Source organism: Mustela putorius, unplaced genomic scaffold (genome assembly GCF_011764305.1).
Source record: "Mustela putorius furo isolate JIRA1106 unplaced genomic scaffold, ASM1176430v1.1 tig00000129_pilon_pilon_pilon, whole genome shotgun sequence".
Classification (NCBI taxonomy): Eukaryota; Metazoa; Chordata; class Mammalia; order Carnivora; family Mustelidae; genus Mustela; species Mustela putorius.
Window position 1 is genome coordinate 22,453,801 of NW_025421290.1, and position 25,877 is coordinate 22,479,677.

General features: G+C 46.1%; 1 protein-coding gene across 1 annotated transcript; it reads right to left on the reverse strand.

Moving 5' to 3' along the window:
• Positions 1 to 112: 112 nt before the first annotated feature.
• SLC10A1 (solute carrier family 10 member 1) lies at positions 113 to 25,868 on the reverse strand. Its single transcript, XM_004739020.3, has 5 exons — positions 25,280 to 25,868; positions 16,297 to 16,507; positions 6,046 to 6,224; positions 4,318 to 4,514; positions 113 to 1,953 (listed from the first exon to the last, which is right to left on the reverse strand). The coding sequence occupies exons 1-5, from the start codon at positions 25,633 to 25,635 to the stop codon at positions 1,778 to 1,780; spliced, it is 1,119 nt and encodes a 372-aa protein (XP_004739077.1). The 5' UTR covers positions 25,636 to 25,868; the 3' UTR covers positions 113 to 1,777.
• Positions 25,869 to 25,877: the final 9 nt, after the last annotated feature.

The following is a 25,877-nucleotide window of genomic DNA, read 5'->3' on the forward strand; positions in this document are numbered from 1 at the left end:
GGGAAGCTGCTCCCTTCTGTGAAGGGCCAGTTCTAGGGGGGAGTTTGAGTTTTAACACTTGTTAATTTGCTTGGGTGGAGGCTGATGTAAAGGAGTGGAACCTAGGTGTGTGTGTTTAGTTTGGAAGGCGAAGTGAGCAACAGTTGCTACCAAATGGAAAGGCAGTTTCTTCTCTTAAGTTTTTATATGTTGGTGGTATGATGTACACACTTGATGTTTTACCAGTTGACTTTATTCTATTTTAGTTTTTCACGTTTCTTTACCCCTAGATAGGTAAATTGTCAGTGGCTTGCCAATTTGTCATTACAAATCGTTGTCATACAGTGAAGCGATAAAATGAGGCCCTTTGAGCAAATGACAGAGATGACTGGGAGTTGGTTTGAACTAACCTTAATTGCCCCATCGAGGACCTGAGAAATAGGAGTCTGAATATAATCCTAAGCAAAGTTTTAGAACCGGCTTTTTTTGTGTGAAGTAACAGAACTTTTCTTTTGTGTTCTATCTAGTTCTCTTTTGAAGGATAATTTGAGATTACTAGAGCTCAAGTCTAGCTCTACCTTCCTGAGAATACTAATGCTCTTGGTTCTGCTTAAGTTTCCGGGCAGGTGATACTTGCTGAATGTTTAAGCGATTTGAGTAGGTATGTAAATAAGGGTATAATATGTCAATACAGTAGGCAGGTAGATCTTTTCACAGGTCTTTAACAGTATTAGTGACCCAAATTGGTAATTTTTTAAAGTAGGCTCCATTGGTTGTGGACTGAACCCAGATCAAGACCTGATTTGAGATCAAAAGTTCGATGGACGCTTAACTGACTAAACCACCCAGGAGCTCCCTCCTCCCCCCAGTTGGTGATTCTTAAACTTGCTCTGGTATCAGGAGTACTGGTGGTCCTGGCCATTGGGCAACTGATGCCCTAAAATTCTTTTAGGGTTTCAGTTGAACTTAAACATACTAAATGGTATGAAAATCACAAGTAATTGGGCACAGTCTTATTTGCAGGTATTTATTAATCTGCCTAATGCTTGTCTGCATATGAGCAGTATGTAAAACATTTGTTTCATTGGAGAAAATTTGCAATTTTGGAATCCTATTTTAGAGAAACCACTCGTTTTCCAGTAGCTTTTGCAGTACTTGAGTTTTGAGGGGGATAATACAGAAACCATTGTCAGCTAATGAATTGATGACTAATCTATCCGATTAGTGGATAATTCTGTGGATGTTTGTGTTTTCTTGTTTTCCTGACTTCTCTGATTGTGTTCTCTAGAAATGTCCATTCATTTCATTATGGCTGATTTTTTAGTTCATCTTGCTTATAATTGCTCTTGCATTTCATGTCTGCCTTTGTACATTTAGTGTCATGTTGGTGTTCTCAGGAGTTGAAATAACAGAAGGGAAATTTGAAGGTTAGAAAGGACTTTGGGCGTTTGAAATGCGGCAGTGCTCTGAGCATTTTTTCCCCCCCATTTTCTGTCAAAAAGGTTGGAATAGGATTTGGATATTTGATGTTAGGGTAAAAGGCCCCTATTTGTTGCCTAGTTCAGAAGTTGAGTGTGTCTTATGTGCCTGTGGAACACTTCTGGAAATGCAGGGACAAAAGGCACTTTTGGTTTCTGCTTTCATAGGGCTGTCTTCGAACAAGTCTTTATTTCTTAAACGAGTATCCATCTCTGAGCTGGGGATACGTGAGGCTCTTCAGGTGGACCCTCCAGGCAAGACTTGTCAGTTCTGGTAGTCCTGCTAGCAGTCTCGAAAGACTCCGTCTCTGGTGTTCCTTTCATCTTTTGCTCTCTAGTTGATCACACTGAATTGCTTTCTGACCAGAATCCAGGCCACTCAGGGAAGGCTGGGCTGTGCAAGGGGAGCACTCCTCCCCTTTGTGGGTGCCATTTCCTAGAGTTGCTGGAATGGCTTCTTCAGTTGCAGCAGCTGTGTAGGTCATTTTTGTTTTATCTGGAAAGTTGAAAAGGGAGTGGAGAAGGAGAGCAACTATAGTTAATACAAAGCTTGTTCGGTCAAAGAACATCCTAGGTATTAAGTTGTATACTGTGGGGTTTTGCCAGGTCTCCCCCTCCCCCCAATCACTTTACCACCTATCCTGCTATGACTTAAATTCTGGGGGAAGGATTTGTTTTCCCTTCAACATCCCTTATGGTAATACTATGAAGTAAGTCTAATATACTTACTAATATATGTATATTATATTAATTATATTTTATTATATGTATATTACTTTGTAATATATAATAAATATATTTTTATAAATATTTAATAAAATTTACAATATATAATAATACACTTCTCAGTACAGGAAATGTGTTCAGAAGGGTCATCTTGCATTTGGGGAGAAATGAGGGGCAGGGAGGAAAGAGTAACTTTAGGGGGTCTTCTGAGTGGAGTTTCCATGCCCCTTCAGTGTTATTTGGTCATCCCTCTTTGTGCCTGTAGAGAGTTGGTGAGTTGTGATCATAGGAGTCAGAGTTCACCTGTCTTGTCCCCATTTTTGTAGAAGGGCACGGGGCTCAGAAACAAAAACAAATCTTGACCTTGAGCACAGGTGCGGCAGCCCTTACAGTGTGTAAGCTCTTAAGGTCTTCTGAGCTGCATTGTAGCCCTGCAAACTTAGGAACCTGGTTGGTTGATTGGTTTAGAAACTTCCACCTCACACTACTTTTGTAAGGTAGTGAAGACTAAAGACTTCATGGGCAGTTGCCTTCAGGTAAGCATCAGACCGGATTCTTCTCTACAACTCCACTGTGGTTTGGTTTTAAGATTTATTCTAAAGATTAGATTTGTTGGGGGAGAGAAGGAGCACACAAGCAGGGAGAGTGGCAGGCAGAGGGAAAAGCAGTTTCCCCCACTGAGCAAGGAGCCCATTGGAGGACTCGATCCCAGGACTCTGGGATCATGACCTGAACTGAAGGGAGATGCTTAATTGACTGAGCCACCCAGGTGTCCCTTTAGGTTTAGGTTTATTTTAGAGCATGTGCCCCTGAACACGGGGAGTAAGAATCTCAAGCACACACTACTGAGCTCAGAACCTGACCTGGGCTCGATCTGACCCTGAGGTTATGACATGAGCTAAAGTCAGGAGATGGATATTTGACCAACTGAGCCACCCAGGACCGCTCCCACTGTAGGTTTTGGTTTTGTCTTTTTTAAAGATTGTTTGACAGAGATCACATGTAGGCAGAGAGGCAAGGTGGGGGGGTTGGGGAGCAGGCTCCCTGCTGAGCAGAGAGCCTGATTCGGGACTTGATCGCTTGGACCCTGGACCGTGGGATCATGACCTGAGCCGAAGGCAGAGGCCTTAAACCACTGAGTCACCCAGGTGCCCCTCCACTGTAGTTTTAAACTAACACTTGAAGTTCTGAAATATGGTCAGCTACTTAACTGGTTTCTTTTTGATAAGATTACATACATCTTAATTGTAAATCCACATTTACTATTACACAATAATTCCAAGAAGGAGATTGTCTCCTAGGGTCTGAGTCCATTCCCAGGGTCTAGAAACATCTTGAAGGTACCTTTCAGGTTCATGAGAAAAAAGTTTCAGTTGAAGAATTTGATTATATTGATGTATAGAATTACAAAATCCTAAAATACCTTAACAAGTAAGGTTTCCTGATTTGGAAGAATGACATTTGCAGTTAAGGTCCACCTAGAGGAGAGGGCCTTAGTGGTTTCCTTGAGGTTGATAGTTTAGAGAGAATAAAGAAGGAACATCCTAGAAGTGCCATGCTATTTAAAAAGTGATTAATGATCAGACTAAGCTGTCAGACCAGATGATTGTGATACTGTTTAATAAGCTTATACTACTTTTGTTTACTCTGTAACCAGAGTTGGAGTCTTTTTGTCTCTTGGCTTATTAGTCTGTATTGCTTTAATATATTGTCTTTCATAAAGGAGTGCCAGTGGTGCTGGGGTTTAACCTGGTTCTAGGACAGGAGAACCTAGCCTGAAGAAAACTTGAGTTTTCCAGATTGTGAATAGGAGTCCCATCACACAACTACCACCTCACAGCTCTCTAATATCTTAGAAAAATTTGCCCTATTCATTCTGAGTCTCTGTGGTCTCCCTAGTTAAAGTCAAAATTGCCTTGCTCCCATGAGGGCAAAGTTTATCCATAGATTCTTCCAGCTAGAAGACCACTGGAGTGCAGTGTCTGGAAATAGCCCTGGCTCTTTCAAGTCCTTTCCTGCTTTTGGTGCTGCCTGGTTTCTCGTTGCTTGCCCAGCCAAAAGGTCCCTGCCAGAGATCTCTGCTGGCAAGGATCAGATCCAATATGGGAGAACAGGAGAACGATTAGATACTCACCCTTGGAAGACTTCATTTTCTCATAGCACCGAAAGAGGAGGATAAGAAGAACCCCTTCTCCAAGCTGGAAAATCATGTAGAGGAGAGGGAAGAAGAAAAGTGGTCCAATGTCTTCAGGGCGAAATGTCACATTGAGAATGGTGGAGCAAAGTTGAACATTTTGACATCCAGTTTCCATACTGACAGTGCGGCTGCACCTGTATAGGTTGAAAAAAAAACTATTACCTCAGACGGGACGTGAGGGTGCAAATTCACTTGTCCATCTTCCTCCTTCCCAAATTACTTAAGACATTTATTAATAAGACTACTATTTGAAGGTTGAAGTGTGGTGACTAGTAGGTTCACTGCAGGGTTACCAAATTAGAATTTGGAGGGCTGTCTGGCTGAAGAGGGAGAAGTGGGAACCAGCATCATTCATTGGCTTGTTCTGTGGTTTACATATGGGACAGTTGCAAGGTGAACATAAAGTAGAAGATTGAAATGCCTGGGGAACCTTGTCCTGTTACCTAGTTCCTGATTTGAACATCTTTAATTCCAAACCCATAATGACAAAAAACTCGATGGGGTGCCTGGGTGGTTCCATTGCTTGAGTGTCTTGACTCTTGGTTATGGCTCAGGTCATGATCTCGGGGTCGTTAGATCGAGCCCCACGTGGCGGCCTTTGTTCAGTGGGGAGTCTGCTTGAGATATCTTCCTCTGTCCCTACCCCCATGCTTGCAGACTCCCAAATCTTTAAAAAAAAAAAAATTGATTCAGCCCCATTTTCTATCTATGGTACATAGAACATACTCTTGCTCTTGTTTTACGGACTAAAGAGTGGGATGTTTACATTTAGTAAATACACATTTAATTTCGTTGAGTTGTGGTAGTGTTTTAAAGTAGTGATTAGAAATTCTGAAAGCCGTCTCACCACATTTATTATGGTTTCTCGTTGCTTGATAAGAGCTGAAGGCCCAGCCAGTCAGTCAGGATGACTGACCCTTGATTGGGCATTTATTGCTGAAAATTGACATCTAGGGGTCTTTGACAGTTTTAACTCTACTAAGTAGCCACATGCTACATCATGTAATTTGTTCTTTATTAGTGTGATTCTTAAAATTGATAACTTTTAAAGCTGTACTTTTAAAGCAATTTAGTTTGGGTGGGGGGCAGAGGGAGGGCACTAGGGTGCTACTAATGATTAGACTCTGGCAGAAATAGTTGTCTAGCTGAAAAGAGGCCAAGTTTCTGAAACATAATGCCTGTCATACAGACTGTCAGGCTGACTGTCCCTGAAAAGAGCCCCTGAGTCTGTGAATTGGATTAAACTACAGCAGAGGTCCACAGCTGCTTTGACTCTTCCTGCCACTTAGCAGAGCTGTTACCCAGTGGTGTCCTTGTCAAGACTAAAGCCTTGGCAGCCAAGGAGGAAGCGTGGAAAAGGAAGATGATCGTCAACACTTAGCCATGATGACTTGGAGGCACTCCAGAGTTGTTTAGCTACCAGATTTCAGCTCAGGAGGGAGCGCTTTGTCATGAGCTGTTGCTCTTTGGGTTATTAGATGCTTTTGTTCCCGAACCATTTAGTAACTTCAGTGTTTCTCACAGTCCAAAGTTTCTTGTTCAGTTGATGCATTTGTACATACTGCCAGGAAAATGCCTCCCCGGGGTTTTGGATCTTAGCCTTTACCTGAGAGACGAAGACGAGAATGAAGCCTGTGGGACATTGAGATCTAAAATAATACCTACCGTCCATTGAGGCGCAAGAGGGTAGAGAGGACGTAGCCCAGCAGGAAGCCGACGAAAGGCATCAGGGAGGAGGTGGCCAGCAAGTGTGGTGTCATGACAAACATGATACTCTTGCCCACGTTGATGACAGAGAGAGCTATGATGGCCACACTTAACAAGAGCATGATGATCATCCCTCCCTGTAAATGAGGACAGGAAGAAAAGGGAATTAGAAGGGTGGTAGGGGATAGGGAGGAACAAAGAGTCTGAGGAAGCATGGGTGGGTATTAAAGGTGGAAAACATGTTAATGAAAAATTGGTACTTGAAGGGAGTACAAAAAACTTTATCTCCCATCTTTTTGGAATTCTTACAGGTAGCTAGGAAGCATTTTTTTTTTTTTTAAGATTTTATTTGACAGATCATAAGTAGGCAGAGGCAGGCAGGGGGCGGGGGGGGTGGGAAGCAGGCTCCCCGAGGAGCAGAGAGCCCAATGTGGGGCTCGATCCCAGGACTCTGAGATCATGACCTGAGCCAAAGGCAGAGGCTTAACCCACTGAGCCACTCAGGCGCCCAGCTAGGAAGCATCTTGAATGACAAATCTAAAATTTTTGTTACTATTGACTGTTAACAAGATAGCCAGATAATTGCCAGCAAAATGAGTTTTTCTGGAAATAAAGGAAGTACAGCTTGGGACAAGTAAGCTGTGATGAACCACAGGCAAGTGCTCAGAATAGGCAACTATGTCTTTAGAGAGGACAAGCTGGGAGGGGCTGTTATACTAAGTCCTCACTGGCAGGGCTGTTGCTGGGCAAGGAGAAATTCTTCCTCCTGCTGTGTTATGTAAGGCAAACTTCTTTTGGCTATTGGTAGTGCAGGAGAGCTCTCCAGGGCTTCTGGGCTCCCCCCCCCCTTTTTTTTTTAAGATTTTATTTGACAGTACAAGTAGGCAGAGCAGCAGGCAGGTAGGGTGGGAAGCAGGCTCCCCGCTGAGCAGAGAGCCCGATGCAGGGCTCAATCCCAGGATCTTAAGATCATGACCCAAGCTGAAGGCAGAGGCTTAACCCACTGAGCCACCCAGGTGCCCCCTGGACTCCATTTTAAATGAGGTTTTCTTTATTTTCACATTTCTCCCTTTTTTTTTTTTTTTAAGATTTTTATTTATTTATTTGACAGAGAGAGATCACGAGTAGGCAGAGAGGCAGGCAGAGAGAGAGAGAGGAGGAAGCAGGCTCCTGCTGAGCAGAGAGCCCGATGCGGGACTCGATCCCAGAACCCTGAGATCATGACCTGAGCCGAAGGCAGTGGCTTAACCCACTGAGCCACCCAGGCACCCCACATTTCTCCCTTTTGATCAAGGTCTTTCTTCAAAAGCATTGCTGATCCAGAGTCAGGTTTTTTATATTTAGTGGCTCCATCCACTAAAGTGGTTTTCTTCCTCAGTGCCAGGAAGGACTTTCCCTGGTGGTCATGTCCCATGTTGGAAAGTGCATAGGTTGGAACTGTTGAGGCTACATTAGAGTAACAAGGAAGGGTATGCGGGAGAACTCTTCAGGCATTTTCTTTCTGAGGTCTATATCTTGCCAAGATTGTAAGCGTTGGAGATCATCTTGGAAGTCTTTGAGCTAACATCTCTCTATTGGTGTGTCATTTCTGTAGAGATTTGATAGTAAATAAGTTTGTGAATATCTAGCAGAATAATTTTTATGTGTAATAGTCCTAAACTAGGATTCCAAACCTTAAGGCATCCAGCTAAAGAGGTCAAAGAATTGGGATGCCTGGGTGGTGCAGTCAGTCGGGTGCCTGCCTTCAACTCAGGTCATGATCCCAGAGTTCTGGGATCAAGTCCCACATCGGGCGCCCTGCTCAGTGGGGAGCCTGTTTCTCCCTCGGCCCGCTGCCCCCCTTGCTTGTATGCTCGCTCACTCTGACAAAATCTTGAAAAAAAGTCAAAGGATTGATGGTTATGGTTGGAGAAAGATTGAAACAAGGTCTGAGAACATCTGGCCCTAAGAGCCTAACCTGACAAGTCTTGCAGTTATAATTTGGGATAAAAGAGAAATTGGTTACAGGTAAGGAATCTCTGACCTCATGAACAGATTGCAATTTCTGGTGACAGGTCGAACAGTTAGAAAGTTTCTCCCCTTTTACAATAGATTGAGCCAAGAAAGGGAGGAAATAAGGTTAAGAAGCAATATTGAAAAAAAGGAATACAGGCTTAATATCTTGGGAAAACTCTGCTTCAAGTGTCATCTGCTTCGATTCCTAGAAATCATTATTTTTATGTCATGAATTGGTGTGCAGGTCCAGTCAGGGTTTGATGCTTTCATTAGATGATCCAAAAGTCTGTTTGGTGGCACAAGAGTTAACAGTACCTGTTAGGGGCATTTTCAACAGGATTGAGGGGAATTCTGAGCTGTCTCTTCCAGTAGGTGAAATCTCTGGACTACAAGGTGTGATGGTTAAAGTCTTCATCTCCTGGGAGCACACTATGGAAAGATTACTAAAGCAAGTTGAGCAATAGATGATAGATTTTGAAGGATTATGGCAATGCCTTTGGCCATGGTATTTGAAAGGTCTCTACAAATTTTGCCAGTTGGGTCTTAATGATACTGTTAATGTGTTCAGCTAGCCCTGAAGATTGAGGGTGGTGAGCACAGTGAAAGTGCCGTAAAAGTAGCTGAACTCCACAGACTTGTCAAAGCCCTTGACTGGTGGAGTGAATTTCCTGGTCACTATGAAGTTCTGGCATTGATGACCTTTAGTGGGATTTTAGCTGTAGAAGTAGCAGTAGCCTATCTACAAAGGAAAGCTTCAATCCAATGAAGAAGCATACAAACCATTACCAAAACACATTTATATACATGAGGTGGAGGAAGATCTATAAAATCCATTTATCAAACTTCAAATAGTCTAGTAGGTAGTTTGAGGTGTAGGGAGCAGTGTGGACACGTTTTCTTGAATTATGTTTTAGGCAGGTGGGGCAAGCAAAATAGGTACTCCCTGGGACCTTGTTAGTATCTCTCCACTGGTATTGGTTCATGAAGGTTTTCCAGTTGTCAGTAATGAGAACCTTGTGTCTCAAGCAGGACTAGATTATTATTATTATTTTTTAAAATTTTAATTGACCATGCCATTTTTAAAAAAGATCTTATGTATATCTTTGTCAGAGAGATCGAATACAAGCAGGGGAGCACCAGGCAGAGGGAGAAGTAGGTAAAGGGAGAAGCAGGCTTCCCACTGAATGGGGAACCCAATGTGGGACTCGATCCTAGGACCCTGGGATCATGACCTGATCGAAGGCAGATGCTTAACCCACTGAGCCACCCAGGCTTATTATTTGGCCCAAGCCAAATAGATTTTTGGCCCAAGCCAGAGTTTTGTTTTGTTTTAAATTGACTAGCAGTTAATCGTTATTCTAATATTTTTCCTTTTGTGGGGCCAATTGTTAAGCATCTCTGGTCAGTTCTTCTAGATTATTATTTGGGGGAACATCCTTTTTTTTTTTTTTTAAAGATTTTTTTTATTTATTTATCAGAGAGAGAGAGAGGGGGAGAGAGCGAGCACAGGCAGACAGAATGGCAGGCAGAGGCAGAGGGAGAAGCAAGCTCCCTGCTGAGCAAGGAGCCCGATGTGGGACTCGATCCCAGGACACTGGGATCATGACCTGAGCTGAAGGCAGCTGCTTAACCAACTGAGCCACCCAGGCGTCCCGGGAACATCCTTTTGAACATGACAGAGGTTTAGTTATTGGTTCCTTTGAAAGCAGCATTCTTTGCAGAAATATCCGTGAGGTGGTCTCCTTTAAGTCCCAGGGAATCAGGTTTAGGATTCCCAGGGACCTTGATAATGGCCAAGTGGCTGGCAAGAGTATGGCATCTAATAATTTCTGGACAGAAAGGCCATTTTTAGTTCTGTCCCCACTAGAAGTGAGGAAGCCTTACTGGTTCCATACCATTCCAAAGCCACAAGCTACACAAAAGGCATACCGATTCTCAGGAGAGTGGTAGTCCCTTCAGGGCTTCCCAACTGCATTCTGAGTGAGATTTTCTTTATTTTCACATTACTAAGCCAGCACGGCTTCTAACTGACCTCTTTGGACTGCAGGTATTTCAGTGACTGCTGTGACTCTGAAGGCATGAGACTATTCAGTCCTCCCACAAGTGTTTATTTTCTTACAAAGTCATTATCTCTGGAGCCTGTATACACATATCTACCATATTACCATCGCTCGCTCCACGTTATTTAGGAACTTGGAAGTTCTTGGAACCTGTCCTACTTGTCTCAAATACCTCCATTACATGTAGGGACTGCCTCTGTTTTCGGATGAATCTGATTTCTGGAAGTTGCTAAGAATCATCTGAAGTGAAGCTGGTAAAGGGTGGTGATTGAGCCAGGTAATGTGATTTTAGACTCCAAATTGATTTATAACCATAAAGGGGCAAGCCTACTTTCCTGAGTGACCTGCAGATTGGATATGAAGGAAGTTACCAAAAGAAGTTTCAGGAATGTTCTGGGTAATAAGGCAACATCAGAAACACTGCAGGTCTACCCTGCCCCAGGGGAGTGCCTACAAAAGCAATATTTGTTGGGAACAGTGGTATGTTTTCATTTATTTTAGAATTTGCTTTATTTTAAAATTTGTTGATTTTATAGTTACATCTTACGTATTATTTTATTTTTTATTTTTTGAAAGATTTTATTCATTTATTTGAGAGAGACCAGAGCACAAGCTGGAGTGGGGTGAGGTTGGGGAGCAGTGGGAGAGGAAGGAGCAAACTTCCCACTGAGCAGGGAGTCTGACACAGGGCTCAACCCAAGCTGGAGGCAGATGCTTAATCAGCTGAGCTCCACAGGCACCCTCATCTTACTTACCATTTTAACTTTTCAATAGGTGAATTTATGATGAAATTACAGTAGAACTTTTTAGCATGTAACATAAGAATGAAAGCTTTCAAACTGCACTCACATGTCTGTTCGTTTTGGAGAACGACACACCAAACTGATAAAATATATGCATAAATTTAAGGCTCTGTATCCCTTTAATCCTCTGGGTAAAGGAATATATAACAAACTTTTGTTGAACTTAACCATGTTATTTTCTAATATTTAGGTGTATTGCTTCCAGTTTCCAGTTCACTCATGTGACATATTTCCTAGTAATATTTAGAAAATTGTGGTAAGGGGTGCCCAGGTGGTTCAGTCAATTAAGCATCTGCCTTTGACTCAAGTCATGATCATGGCGGGGTTGGTGGTGGTGGGGGGTGCTTCTCAGCAAGAGGTCTGCTTCTCCCTCTCCCTTTGCCTCTGCCTCTGTTTGTGCTCTCACATACTCTCTGTTCTCTCAAATAAATAAAATCTTTAAAAAAAAATAGAAATTGTGGTCAAATGTATGTAACACAAAAGTTGCCATTTTAACCATTTTTAAGTGTATAATCCAGTGGCATTAGTTACATTCACAAAGTTGTCTTGGTAACATTTTAACATTTATTTATATTGCTCAAATTTCAGCTGCACTGTTTTGCATTTCTGTGTTTGAATCCATATTGTAACGGATATGGCCATTTAAAGATTTTTATTTTTTATTTGAAAGAGAGAGTGAGTGCATGGGCAAGGGGGAGGGGCAGAGGGAGAGAGATAAGCAGACTCCCTGCTGAGCAGGGAGCCTGAGATCATGACCAGAGCCGAAGTCAGACGCTTAACCCATTGAGGCACCCAAGTCCCCTTTGATGTGAAAATTTAAATGTCAACCTGTAATGACTAGTGGTCCTACCCCAAGATAGGAAGGACTTTCACAGACTTCATTGATAACCACATTTCAAGTTATATTGGAACACTTCACTGATGAGCTGTTAGTTTGCATTTGGATTGACTTCTCTTTTGGATTTTTTCCTCTATTCAATGACCAAATAGATTTTGTCCCCATCAAAAGAGTGTAATGGGTAATATAGGGGTTACTGGGCTACTGAAATTGTCCATGAACCCAGATACCTTCTTCTCTGTGGGCATCTGCTCTCATTCTCTCACTCTGGTTCTCCTGGGGTTGTAGAGTGGTTTGGAGCATAGACGTTGGTGCGACCCTGGTGTGAAGGCTGACTGCCAGTCTCCAGGAGTGTAAACATTGCTCAGCCACTCCACCTTTCTGAGTCAGTGGATAGCACAGCACTAGGCATGTAAGAACTGACTCACTGAATTGTAGCCCCTCTTCTTATTCACGGGTTAAGGAGGGGAATTGAACGCCCCAGAGCTTCCTGTCCTCTTGGTCCTGCCACTTGTCCACAACCTCCTGCTGAGACAGGCCAGAGGTAGGTGCTTCTCTATATTTTCTGTACCGCCTGACTTTACTGCTCTGTTCGAGCTGACAGAAGCTGTGAGCAGCCTCCATTCATAGCCAATCCATCAGCGTGCCAGGGACGCAGGAGATGATTTGGCTTATTCTTCCCACAAAGGTGGCATACAGAGGTTGCTGAATGACCAAACTAAGATGATCCTCTCATTTAGAGGGTTTGCAGAACTACAGAGATGGAAGCAGGAGCAGAGACAGGCCTTGAAAGACAGCAGCCGTAAGCTGCAAGTTGGCAAACACTATCACAGGGAGGTGGGGCCGTTCTCCTGTAGCAGCAGGTGGGGGAAAGCTTGGGGGAGTGGCTGAGGCACTGTAACAGTAGGACCCTTATTTAAGGGTGGTGGGTGGCTTGTGGTACAAGCAGACCAGGTCATGCTGGGGTTCATCAAACTGACCACATAGACTTGCATGGGTAATTTAGGGTATTTTACTTGAATTGCCATTCCAAATAGAGCATCCTTGAACTTGTATCTTGGCCTGTCTAGATGTGACCTCCCACAAGATAATGCAGGTGATGGAGCAGAATTTGAACGGATACCTTCTGCCAGAGCTAGTTATCAGAAGTTGGGTAATTGTGATTTGAAAGTCTCTAGAAGGGTTACATGTGGAAAAGGGCAGGGGCGAGTATTTGCTCAAATTTCAGCTTACCACTCATTCTCTTACACAAGAGGGAGATCTCACTGGACTCCATTTCTGCTATTGAATTGAGTGGTGGGTATGCAACAACCAGCAACAGGAGACAGAGACCGGCTCTGCCAAGTAGGTTCCGGGGCTTCCGGTTATTCCATTGGAATAAGGCGGGAGACTGAACTTTATCTTGAAAGCCTTGCCAGCTCTAAGATCTGAGATCATTTCTGCATCTTCAGGTGAATATTTTTAATTAAAGTTATTCTGAGTTAAAAAGACCTACATTCTAATATTAGTTGTGACTGGTACTATAGTCATTGGCTTTGTCACTTACAAAATGGGGAAGAACAGAGTTGCATTAAATGATATCAGGGTCACTTCCCATTTTTAATTTATTTATTATTATTATTATTTTTTGCATTCCTATACTTCTACAAACTATCTGGAGTAACATTAAATGATAGATGCAAACATGTCTAGGGTTTTTGCCCCTGCAAATGTGGGAAGTGTCCCAGGTGGAGGGGAGGACATGTGCGAAGAGAAAAGAGCTGGGACTGGGGAGGTTGGGGATAGCAAGTTGAGAAGGGCCTAGAAAGCCCCATTAGGGAGTTCAAAGTTTATCCTCGAGAACGTACAGAACCGATGAGGTGTTCTAAGCAGTGGAGAGACACGGGAAGTGTTCGTACTGTCCATCTCTACCCTCAGGTTAAAACCGATCAGGAAGCCAGGTTAGAAGGCTGTTTCAGTTGTCCTGTGAGAGAGGACAGTGGCCCAAGTAGATGATAGTGTTCTCAGAGATGGGGCGGAGTGGATGGATCGAAGCGACACAAGGCAGAATGGACAACAGCTGGGTGGGAGAGGAGATGGAGAGGGGACCCTGAGAACGATTTGATGATTTTGTGGCTCCGGCAGCTAGGCACATGGAACGCCATGGCTTGAGATAATCACATGGGGGAAGAGCAGGCTTGGGGAGGAGATAGTTTGAGTTTAATGCATAATGAGCTTTAAATGCCTGACATATATTCAGGTAGAAATATGTGGCAGTTAATAAACGAATTCTGGAGTCAGGAGATAGTTGAGGGCTGAAGGTGGTGTTCTGGAAGTCATCAGCTTGTGGATGGTCATGGAGATGGACCAGATCTCACGGTGGGGAGATCCTGGGCTTAGGAAAATCTGGCAAGAAAAGCAGAAAGCCTGGGCTGAAGGCAGAGAAGTAACTTTTACCAGGGAAACTCACTAGGAAGTCCAAAAAGAAGTGCTCAAGAGGTGAGAGGAAAGCAGGAGTGCCCGGTCACCACAGCTGAGGGGGAAGGCTTTTGAGAGAGAAGCATCGTCAGTCATACCAAAGGTTGCTAAAAAAGTTAAGGATGGGGGCGCCTGGGTGGCTCAGTGGGTTGGGCCGCTGCCTTCGGCTCAGGTCATGATCTCAGGGTCCTGGGATCGAGTCCCGCATCGGGCTCTCTGCTCAGCAGGGAGCCTGCTTCCTCCTCTCTCTCTGCCTGCCTCTCTGCCTGCTTGTGATCTGTTTGTCAAATAAATAAATAAAATCTTTAAAAAAAAAAAAAAGTTAAGGATGAACCAAGAAATGTCTGTTGGATTTGGCAAAAAAGTAGATCATCATGCTGAATGGATGGGAGACCAAGGAGGAGAGAAGTGAGAGATTCAAGGAGCTGAGACTAATTAGCTGAGACTAATTGTTGAGGGTCTGTCACTTGTGAGAGCTGCCCTCGTGGGTGTGGTGGGAGTGGAAGGTGTGGGGGCGACACAGGTGCAGGGAGGGGTGTTTCTTGAAGCATGGGTAGGGGAGGAAAGGCAGCTGTTGGAGCCCAGGAGGGATGGCTTTTGTTTTTGTGTGTGTGTGTGTGTGTGTTTTTAATTTTATTTATTTATTTGACAGACAGAGATCACAGGTAGGCAGAGAGGCAGGCAGAGAGAGAGAGGGAAGCAGGCTCCCTGCCAAGCAGAGAGCCTGATGTGAAGCTCGATCCCAGGACCCTGGGATCACGACCTGAGCCGAAGGCAGAGGCTTTAACCCACTGAGCCACCCAGGCGCCCCTGTTTTTGTGTTTTAAAGAGAGGAGAGAAGCGAACCTGTATCAGTACTGATTGTGAAGAACCAACCAGCATGGAGACTTGAGAAATGAGAGCAGAGGTGCCGGAGGCTCGGGGACCGGGGGCCATAATCACTAAAAGCAGATCTCTGAGAAGCAAGAGTGGAGAGAATGGGTGGAGCCACCCAGAGCTGAGGCGGGGAAACTGAACATGGATGGAGGAGAAACGACTTTTCCAGGTCTGTTAACAGAGTGGGAAGGACAGCTGAAGCCACTGAGTTAGGACTGGGCCAGGACAAGGGCAAACCTACCCTGGGCGATGGTAGTGTGAAAACTGAAAAGTCCTGACAACTTGCAACTCCTTGGTCTCAGGCCCAAAGCTGCTGCCAAGGCTTGAGCTTCTAAGCAGCAGGCCTCGCAGGCTGATCAGAGGCAGAGTCCTTCCTGAGGACAAACACGGAGTCCAGGCCTTGGAGGGTGAGCAGTGAGCTGGAGGGGGGAGACTTACAGGGACTGAGCTCCAGGGTTACAAAGTTGGTAGGGGTCCATCGCAGCACTCCCAAGAGTCTATGTTTCTTCTGAGGACAGGGCAGTGGCATGATGGCCTGTGTGTGACCACAATGCTCCTCCAAGCCCCCTGGGGCTAGTCATCTCTCCTTCCCATCCCACACCTGAAATGCTGGGAGTGTGCACAGTGCCTCTTCCCCTGTTCTCTTCTCCTCTGGCTTCTTGTAAAGTCAGCCAAGTTTGCCGTCATTCCCCCTGAGTTCCTCTACTCAGGCTACCCCCCGACCCAGGCTGACCCAAATCCTACCCTTCATGGTCTACCCATCCCGATCTTGCATTCAGCCAATACCTAGTTGTGCACTGAATTTGGTCTTATTTCTCATGGGTTCCTTCACTGTCTGCTAATATCAGACTCATTGACGACAACGAAGCCTCTGAGTATAGCATAAAACTTAGCATCTAGTAGGTATATGAGAAGTTTTTTATTATGAAAATAATGAAAATAAAAATTACGAGAAATAGTCATCATATGATTGTGCATGTGTTCTACTTTTTTCTCCTTACTTTTCAAAAGTATTCTCACATACGTTACAACCCCACGAGGTAGGTGTACCAATAGTCGATCCTTTTACTTCTTCCAATAAGGAAGAAAACAGACACAGAGAAAGCCATGACTCTCCTCAAGCTATACACTGAGATGATCGTGGCATTCTCGCTCCCTGTGCAGGTCCCCAGGTTCTTACCTTGGTGACATAGCGTACATATTGCGGCCGTTTGGCATTGAGATAGATTCCAATGGTGCAAGGAATGAGAACCAAGATTAGTGATATCACGATGCCTTTGTAGGGTACCTTGTCCTTCAGATCCCCATCATAGATCCCCCTGGAGTAGACAAACAGGAGGAGGGGCATCATTCCCAGAGCAAAGAAGGTGGAGCAGGTGGTCATCACGATGCTGGGAGGGAGAAGCAGAGAGAGTACAGAGTGAGCCCATTAACATAGACTGTTCTGTTGATTACCTGCTATGAGCCAGGCATTGTGCTAAGCATTTTACATACATTTAATTTCTTTTTTTCCAGTACGCTTAGGAGATACAAGTTACAGGTTGATACTCTCAAGTTCTTTACTTTCTGGTTTATCTTTACATTATTTTTGATAAGTAGAGTGTGAGTCCCAGAGCCTGAATAATTTATCTCTGCTCTAATCTGTATCCTAATTGTACTATTACCGTTTCCATTTGGACTCCACTACCTGTTAGTCCTGTATAGGGAGAGGCCTTCTGGAAAGGCTGGTTGAAAGAATAAAGAAGCTAGAAAATATTGTTGGATTTGTGGATATTCATGTGACCATATATGGCTCTAGCTTCCATTCTTGTAGGAGGGTTGGGCATGAGGGGTTGGCAAGATCCCAGGAAAGCCCCACTAAGTGTGTGTTTCTCCTCCCCACAGCCCTATTATCTATCTACACTGGTTGTTTCCATAGAAGTGAAATACAGCTTCATTGCACATCAAGCATGGCCTAAGTCAAAGGGTCCAGAGTGTAGCCATGAAGGACAGCAACAGGTAGAGGTATCACTAGGAATAAGTAGCTGCCAGAGGTGAGGAGAGACCCTCAAAGCATATTGTGAACTAAATAATGGGAAAATCCTTCTTCCAGGAATATCTAAAACACTAAATACATATTTGAGCTTGTAGAAAAGTTAGGGAGTTTTCCAGATACCAGCAACAGAATGCAAAGGAGTTTGTGGGTGAGCTTATGCTGAAACGGCATGGTGTGGAGTGAGAAGGGAGTAGAGTGTTAGTCTTGGTAATCTGAAGGCTTTGGTTCTCATGATAAAGGGAGGGACCAGAACTGAGGTCATCTGGCAGATTGGGCGCCTGGGTGGCTCAGTGGGTTAAAGCCTCTGCCTACGGCTCAGGTCATGATCTCATGGTCTTGGGATCAAGACCCACATTGAGCTCTCTGCTCAGCAGGGAGCCTGCTTCCTCCTCTCTCTCTTACTGCCTCTCTGCCTACTTGTGATCTCTGTCTGTCAAATAAATAATCCAAAAGAAAAATTCCAGAAATATTTTTTGTATATTGAGACCTAATCCCCCAAGCCAAATGAAGAGATAAGAGCAAAGAATAGTGAACGTAATTTTCTTTTTCCCTTTCTTTCTTTTTTTTAAACAATTTTTTTATTTATTTGAGAGGCAGAGAGAGCCTGGGGAGAAGCAGAGGGAGAGGGACAAGCAGGCTCCACGCTCACTGCGGAGCCTGAGGCAGATCTCCACCCCAGGACCCTGAGATCATGACCTGAGCTGAAACCAAGAGTTGGACGCTTCATTGACTGGGCCACCCAGGCACCAGGTATGGAGACTTAACCTTTCAGATATCAAGACTTACAAAGTCATGGTAATTAAGAAAACATGGTATAAGGTGGCCACACAGACCAAGAGAAGAGAGATTCCTAGAAACAAACCCACACATACTGGTGAATTTTATCTACGTGAGAGATGGCATTATCAATTACTGGAGAAAAATTCATTCAGTGGTACTGGGAATTCTCTCTACTCATTTGGAAAAGATAAAATGAGATCGCACTATACATAAAAATGAGCAATTGAAAATCTCCATGTGAAAAGCATAACTTAAAAACTTTTCAGGGGCACCTGGGTGGCTCAGTGGGTTAAGCCTCTCTCTGCCTTGGGCTCAGGTCATGATCCCAGGGTCCTGGGATCGAGCCCTGCATCGGGCTCTCTGCTCGGTAGGGAGCCTGCTTCTCCCTCTCTCTGCCTGACTCTCTGCCTACTTGTGATCTCTGTGAAATAAATAAATAAAATCTTTAAAAAAAAAAACCCAAAAACTTTTCAAAGAAAGTGTAGGGGAATATCTTCATGATCTTGAGCATAGTCGATGATTTCTTAAAGGAACCCTCCCCAGACACAAACTGCCAAGGAAAAAGATTGGTGAATTTGAGTCCATTAAAATGAGCACTCTCTATTAAAAGACATCAACCTATGAAGACCAGTCCCAAACAGAGTTGACCGATGCAACACACAAAAACAACAAATACCTCCAATTCAGTGAGAAAAAACGTGCAAGAGGACAGTCCAAGAGAAAAAGCAGCAAAGGACATATTTCTAGCAGAGGACCGATGGTGATCCGGTCATTGGCCAAATGGCCAATAAACATATGAAAGGGGGTAAACCTCCCTTGAAATCACATTTAAAACTGCTGCGACCCATTCCACGTTCACCAGATGGCGCCAATGACAAAGTCTGACAGATGACGGCAAGGAGAAAAAAGGATCTTCATTACGCCGCTGGGGAAAGTGTGAAGGGCGAGGCAAGAACTACTCTGGAGACTCATTTGTAGGCGTGCGAACCCCACGACCTGGCAGTCCTGTTTTGATGTTAAGCACTTTCGCCCTGGGAGCATGGGACACAGGTACAAGACTGTTCACAGCAGCAGAACGTAAAATCCACGTAAATAAATGTCTGTCAGTAGAACAGATGCATTCCAGCAAACTACACTGTGGGTCAAGGGCCCTGGAGAAGCTGTTCTGCACATATGCAGAACATATGCAGTTGTCAAGTGGTCTGGCCAGCAGGCTACTGTTGATATAACATTTGAGGACATGCAAGTTCAATGATGTGTCCTGCTTAGGGATCCATGCAAGGACGTAGTAAGAGTGTGTCTGGGACCGCCTCCAGCCGGGAAAGTCCCCGCCTTTACAAGATGGCGCTTGGCTCACTGCCAGCAAAATAGGCTTGGCTCACTGCCAGGATAATACTTTGGGGCACCTGCAAGTAAACAATGAACGTTCTGGTGAAGCCCGCCTAAAGGAGGACATAGTCATTGGCTGTTTCAAATTTAATCAGCATAGTAACAGGACTCTTAATGGCTCTCCCCATTGCTTGGCCCCTTATTGGTCACCCTGCCACATATAAGCTAAGGAAGTTGACGAAATAAACGGATGAAGCATTAACACCATACCAGGCTGATTGTCGTTCTTGCGGGCCGGGGTCGACAAATGGTGCCGAAACCCGGGAATCGTTAAAGAGTAGTAAACCTTGCAAGGAGAAAAACCGCAGGTAAGTGGGGAAGGGACCACGATCAAAGTGGTGGGAATCTTGTACAAGACCGCAACAAGAGGCGGGGCGGCCATAGAGCCGGGATTTTCTTATCGCTTGTGAAATTAACCTAAGTGGCCTGATGGGTTCTGAATTATCAAAATCTAGATTGGAGGGTTTTTTAAAGGACCTTCTCAAAGCCAACGGTGCACCTCTGAAATCAAAAACCATCAGAGCATTTCTAACTACAGTGGAAACCGTTGCACCTTGGTTTTTGGACGAGGGTTTGTTAAATATTCTGCAATGGGACCATTTAGGAGAGGATTTTAAGAAAAGAGATAAAAGCAAACCATTGCGGCCCGGAACATTAGCTATATGGACTCTGGTTAGAGGATGCCTTGGGGGACATAAGCCGAGATGTGAGTCAGCTATTCAGGAGGGAGCTGAGGCCCTTGAGGAAGTTAAAGAGGAACGGCCATCTCCTGCTTCAGAAAGAAACAGTTCTAGCAAAGAGGAAGAGGAAATGTCAGGGGAGGAGTTAGAGCAAAAACCTGAGCCCTTACAGTCTTTGCCCACATCAACCCCTAGTGCCCCACCACCGTATAACACTTGTACGAATAGGGATATATGTGGTTATCATGCACCTACTACTGAGAGTTGGACAACTAAATGGAAAGAAGCTGGTCTCACCTCAACTTTCCCAGTTTTAGAGGACCAAAATCACCAATGATACCACAGGCCGCTTGACTTTAAGTTAGTCAAGGAATTAAAGGAAGCAGTTAGGCAGTATGGCCCTCAAGCGGCTTTTACTATCTCCTTAGTGGAGTCTATAGCAGGAATGAACTTAATTCCAGAAGACTGGGGGAATCTAGCAAGGGCCGCACTTTCCGGGGGACAATACTTGGTATGGAAGACAGAACACTCTCAAGATGTTGCTCGGCGCAACGCTGCGGCCAGTAACCCGCAGTAAGTGAACAATTGCAATCAAAATATGACCTTCTCCCCAACGCCTGTTTGCATAGCTCCTCCTTTTCTTTTCCTCCTCTTTAATGGCAGCAATCTCGATGATGGCAATCTCAATTGCTCAAATGACAATTGCTCCTTATCCCAATGCTGGAACGGTACCAACTTTCGCTCTGCTGTTGTCATGCATATTCCCACTAACATTCCAGTCCCTGTTTCTATTACAGATGATTTATCCATAGTTCTTCTCTCACGACAAAAAAGAGACTTCGGAATCACTGCTGCCATAATAGCCGCTGTTGCAGCCTCCGCTGCGGCAGCTATAGCTGCCGCTGTGGCATTGGCCACTGCGGTACCAACAGCAGAGGCCTTAAATACTTTAGCTAAGGGTACCGCAGCTGCCTTACAAACGCAGTCGCAGTTGAATGCCCACCTTAAGGCTGGTTTATTAATTCTCCATCAACGAGTGGACCTACTGCAAGAACAAGTAGACATCCTGGCAGATATTATGAGTGTTGGTTGCCTCGTTCCCTACCCAGCCCTTTGTGTTACCCCTGTAAAATTCTCTCAATTTAATAAGGCCAGGAATTCCTCCCAACAGCTCTCCCAGTATTTGCAGGGTGCTTGGCCTGACGATTTTCAAAATTTCACTCGAATCCTTCTGGCTGAGATAACTCGAGTAAATAGTACACGTGTGCAACCAGCTTCCCTCCCTGAGCTATTCCAAACATTCAGCAATGTTCCAGTTCACCAAACAATGGGCTGGCACAATTGGTCTTCTTGTCCTCCTCCTTATTGGCATTCTGCTTCTATTCAGAAAAGTTTGCCAATGGAGAACACAGCAGCGAGAGCAGAGCCAAGCTATAGTACAAGCCCTTATGAATAGAGGCTGGGACATCTCCCCAGATATGGCTAAGCATGCTAGATCGGTAGTCAAAGATGGGTAAGATCAGTGGAGAAACATACCAACCTAAGACGGGACAGAGATCATCGATATCTTGTGTCTGATGACGGGTAAGGATGTTTTCTGCTACTGACGACCTAAGACAGGCACGATCTCTGCCATAAAACAAAAAAAGGGGGAGATGTCGGGAACCACCTCTGGCTGGGAAAGTCCCTGCCATTACAAGATGGCGCTTGGCTCACTGCCAGGATAGTGCTTTGGGGCACCTGCAAGTAAACAACGACCGTTCTGGTGAAGCCCACCTAAAGGAGGACATAGTCATTGGCTGTTTCAAATTTAATCAGCATAGTAACAGGACTCTCATTGGCTCTCCCCATTGCTTGGCCCCTTATTGGTCACCCTGCCGCATGTAAGCTAAGGAAGTTGACGAAATAAACGGATGAAGCATTAACACAGTACCAGGCTGATTGTCGTTCTTGCGGGCCGAGGGCGACAAGAGTGTAAAAGGGTCTGTGCTCCCTTGGGGTGGGTAGAGCGGCCCCAGACAGGGGAGGGACACAGGGGGCTCTGGCGCTAGCTATGGATCTCGTTTTGGGAGAAAAGCCACACACAACTTGTGTGCTTGTTTTGATGCCCTTGGGCAGAGAAGTCATGCTTACTCTGGCTTGGTACCATCAGAAGTTCTGGAATTTGCTCTGGAACATGGTGTGCCTTGCGAACTCTGGTGGATGGAAACCATGTCCCAAGACCTCTGGGTACCTCCTATCTCACCAGTGTCTCTGACTGTCATGATCCTCCCTTTATCCTGAAGGACGGGGGAGGACTTGTCCAGCCTCTAGCTCTGAGATGGGGGCTTGTTTCGGCGGAGCAGTGTGGACCTGGCTGCCTCGGGGGAGGGCGGGGAGCAGAGGGCCAGAGGGAAAGGAGTCGTCATTTTTTATTTCTCTTTCTTGACTCTCAGAACACTGCACATGCCCTGGTCTTGGACATCTGTACACCCTGGATGGGGGGACAGGTTTGGAGCCCTTGTCAGTAAAGGCACTGGAGGCTGAAGCTGAGGGAGCGTGGGGGGACCCGACAGCTTCCGGGGGAGTGTGAAATTCCTGGAACACCTTCTGTCTCAGCCTGGTTAGGCTTCCTACCTCTGGGGTGGGGAGGGGAAGGCCTGCGGGCTGGTTGAAGGTGTGGGGCAGCAAAGGCAGTCGGAGGGGCTCACAGCCTAGAACGTGGCCTCTGGCCCGTGATGGCAGTGACCCCAGACTCACTCCAGCCGTGAGGAGCGGTACGAGTGGGAGAGGCTGGGACTGGCTCCAGGCGTGACTTTCCCGCACATTCTGGGAAACCTCTGGCAAGTGTCTGGACTTCAGTTCCTCATCTCTAAAGCAGAATCAGGGCCTTAAGATTAACCATAGCTCCGCGTGGGGAATCGTCCCGTGCTGGGCTTAAAGAGAGGTCCCGCCTGGTAGCCTCCCAGCTGTAGTGGCTGGCTCCAAACAGGCTCCATTGGGCTTGCACAGGGTTTTAAAAAGATGTTAATGAGTTGTCAATATGGAAAACTTTGGAGCTTTCAGGTAAAAAAGGGAGATTCGACTTTTTCGGGAAAAGCAGGAAACATTCGGCGGCGGCTTCATGCTCCCATGGAACACCCATGGTGGGGACACCTGGGATGTGCCCTGTTCCGGACACCCGCACCTCACGGCTTGCAGGTCACTGCCAGTCACTGTGTTTCTTTCTATTCATGCCTGGCCCTGAAGGTATCTGAGTGAAAGGACAGCATTTGGAGCCTCGGACACATGTATTAGCCTCTCTGTGCCTCAGTTTCCTTATATTTAAAATGGGATTCGGCCCAGCACCTCCTCCCAGGATGCTGTATGCAGGTTTCCTGCAAAGTGCTTGCCGCAGTGCCTGGCTGTGCTGTATTATCAGAATCATTTCTCTGTGATGCATGGAAGTTGTTGTCCCAGATGAACTTCGACTGTGATTTAAAGTCTGGCAGCCCATGAAGCTAGGTGATGTGGAATCCATGTTCGGCTGTGGGGGTCTGAGGCATGGTTCAATACGCAGGGAGGTCTGTCTGCGGGAATGGGCGTTATGGCAGAAGTTGGGCATCCCAGCATTTTCTTTGTGGGGTCTTGGGAGAGTTGAGGGTCCTCAGGAGCCCAGACCAAGAGGTCAAGCAGGAGAGCACAAGGGCTCATGCTCCTGTGTCTCTGGAGGCTGGGCTGAAGGCTCGAACCTCACAGAAACTTCACAGCATCCATTGGCCACTGAGGCTGGGACATCTGGTCACTCACACTTACGACACCCCTTTAACACTGGAATGAAGCTATAGTTCGGGTTTCTCGGGACACAGAGGCTGCAATGCGCCTTGTCCACAGGGCAGACTGAAGACGGAGGGCTTGCTTTGCGGCAGGAAGGATTTGGATCAGATGGAAGAATTTCCTCACAGGGAGTTGAACATTGAACATGTTCCCATGGGAGACTGTGCAAGCCAAACCCCTACTTTGTGCCTGTCTTCCCATCAACTGCCTCAGTGAGTGCTAAGTCATGTGGGTAGAGAGTCCAGAGCTCAGAAGGTAGGTCCCAGTAAGGACCCCCTCACTATTTGTTTTTCATTTAAAGTTCAGTGGCCTTCTTCTGCACCAGATTTCTTGGCTGGTGTGCTTAGTAATGTTCAGCTGGGTGCTGGCCAGCATGAGCAGCTGGACCGTCTGAGCCCACTGCCCTACCTGGCATGGAAGAGGGTCTCCACTGGGCACTGAACCTTAGAGGGGAGTTAGGCTGGACACGGAGGCTCACAGAGAGGCCGGGGCTTTTGCTGGTGATTTTCCCTCAGCCAGTGCGGGCTGCTGCTAGGGCTGGAGCAGGTCTGAAATGGCCTCACTCTGGCAGGCATTCTAGATCAGAGTCCCGTTCAGCTGGCCCCTGCAGAAGTGAGCCCTGATTTCTGCTGCGATGCTTTGGGTGAGGGGATATGGCTACTCTGCCCCCTCCCAGTATGGCTCTTGCAGCCCAGCTGGGATCTGCCTAGTTGTGTCTTTGCACGGATATGTTCCTGTGCCTGGTAGGCCCAGCGGGGTTAGGAGAGGCCATCCCATAGGCCTGGATAGCTGGAAGGATCTTTTTTTTTTTTTTTTTTAAGATTTTATTTATTTATTTGACAGAGAGAAATCACAAGTAGATGGAGAAGCAGGCAGAGAGAGAGAGAGAGAGGGAAGCAGGCTCCCTGCTAAGCAGAGAGCCCGATGTGGGACTCAATCCCAGGACCCTGAGATCATGACCTGAGCTGAAGGCAGCAGCTTAACCCACTGAGCCACCCAGGCGCCCCTGGAAGGATCTTTGAAAATATTTGTCTGTTCTACAGGGATCGGAAGGGCTCTTTGGTTCTAAGCCAACTTGATCTCCCTGAAGAAGTCTGGAACCCATGTGTACTCCCTTTCAGATCCCTGGCCTCAAGGCAGACAACTTGCCCAATGGTTAGGGGGCAGAGCTCCCCAGAGGCCTCTCGGGTTTAAATAGTACTCCTATAAGTCGGTTTCTCTGGCCCATCTGAGACACCTCTGGAAGTAAGGGGGTCTTAAGGAGGACTCTGGACCAGCTGGTCCCCTTTGACTTGATGCTTAAACAAGGATGTGTCCCAACTCCTGTCTGCAGCCCAGTGTAAGCCCTGACAGCAGTCTCACGCACTCTACCCTAGCCTCCATCTGGCTCCCACTCACTGCCTATCCTGACTTTGACCTTGACTGGGACATCTCCCATGCAGCTTCCATTCCCCAGGCAGCTCCCTCCTCACCTCCAGTCCTACCTTAGGTTCATGTCCCCCTTCATGGCCAGACTGAAGATGTTGGACAGGGTCCCGCCAGGGGAGCAGCCGCAGACGAGGATGGCCAGGGCCTCGATGTTGTTGAGCCGGAAGACCTTGCCCAGAGTAAAGGCAGTGAGAGGCATGATACCATACTGGGCCATCAGGGCGATGGCCAGTCCCTTGGGCTTCCAGAAGTGGGCCTTGATCTTGCTGAATTCCATGGTGCAGCCCAGCGAGAGCATGATAATGAGCAGCAGGAACACCAGGATGACACTCAGGGCTGTGTCGGTGGGGCGCTTTCCGAAGTGGGGTGGGAGGGTGAAGTTGAGAGGGGCCGTCCCGTTGTGAGCCTCCATTCTCCTGGGCAGCTGCAGAAGGCCGCGGGACCCGGCGCAGCTCTTGTTCGCTGAGGACTCCCTTCCCTGTCCAGTCTTTGCTAGGTGCCTTCTTCAGTCCCCTCTAGGGCAGGACTGTGGCTCCGGGCAAATAGAAGGATTATGCAACTGGCAGAGCTGCTTCTCTGGAGGCGGTCCAAAGGGGAGAGAACCCAGAGCCTTCTCTGCCTGCTCCAACTCTGCCTCTGCAGCCTTCCCAGGGG

Coding starts and splice junctions, on each gene's coding strand:
- SLC10A1 (XM_004739020.3), bottom strand. CDS start 25,635: ATGGAGGCTCACAACGGGACGGCCCCTCTCAACTTCACCCTCCCACCC. Junction 6,225..16,296: donor ATGTACGCTATGTCACCAAG/GTAAGAACCTGG, acceptor CCTCATTTACAG/GGAGGGATGATCATCATGCT. Junction 4,515..6,045: donor CTCTTGCGCCTCAATGGACG/GTAGGTATTATT, acceptor CAACCTATACAG/GTGCAGCCGCACTGTCAGTA.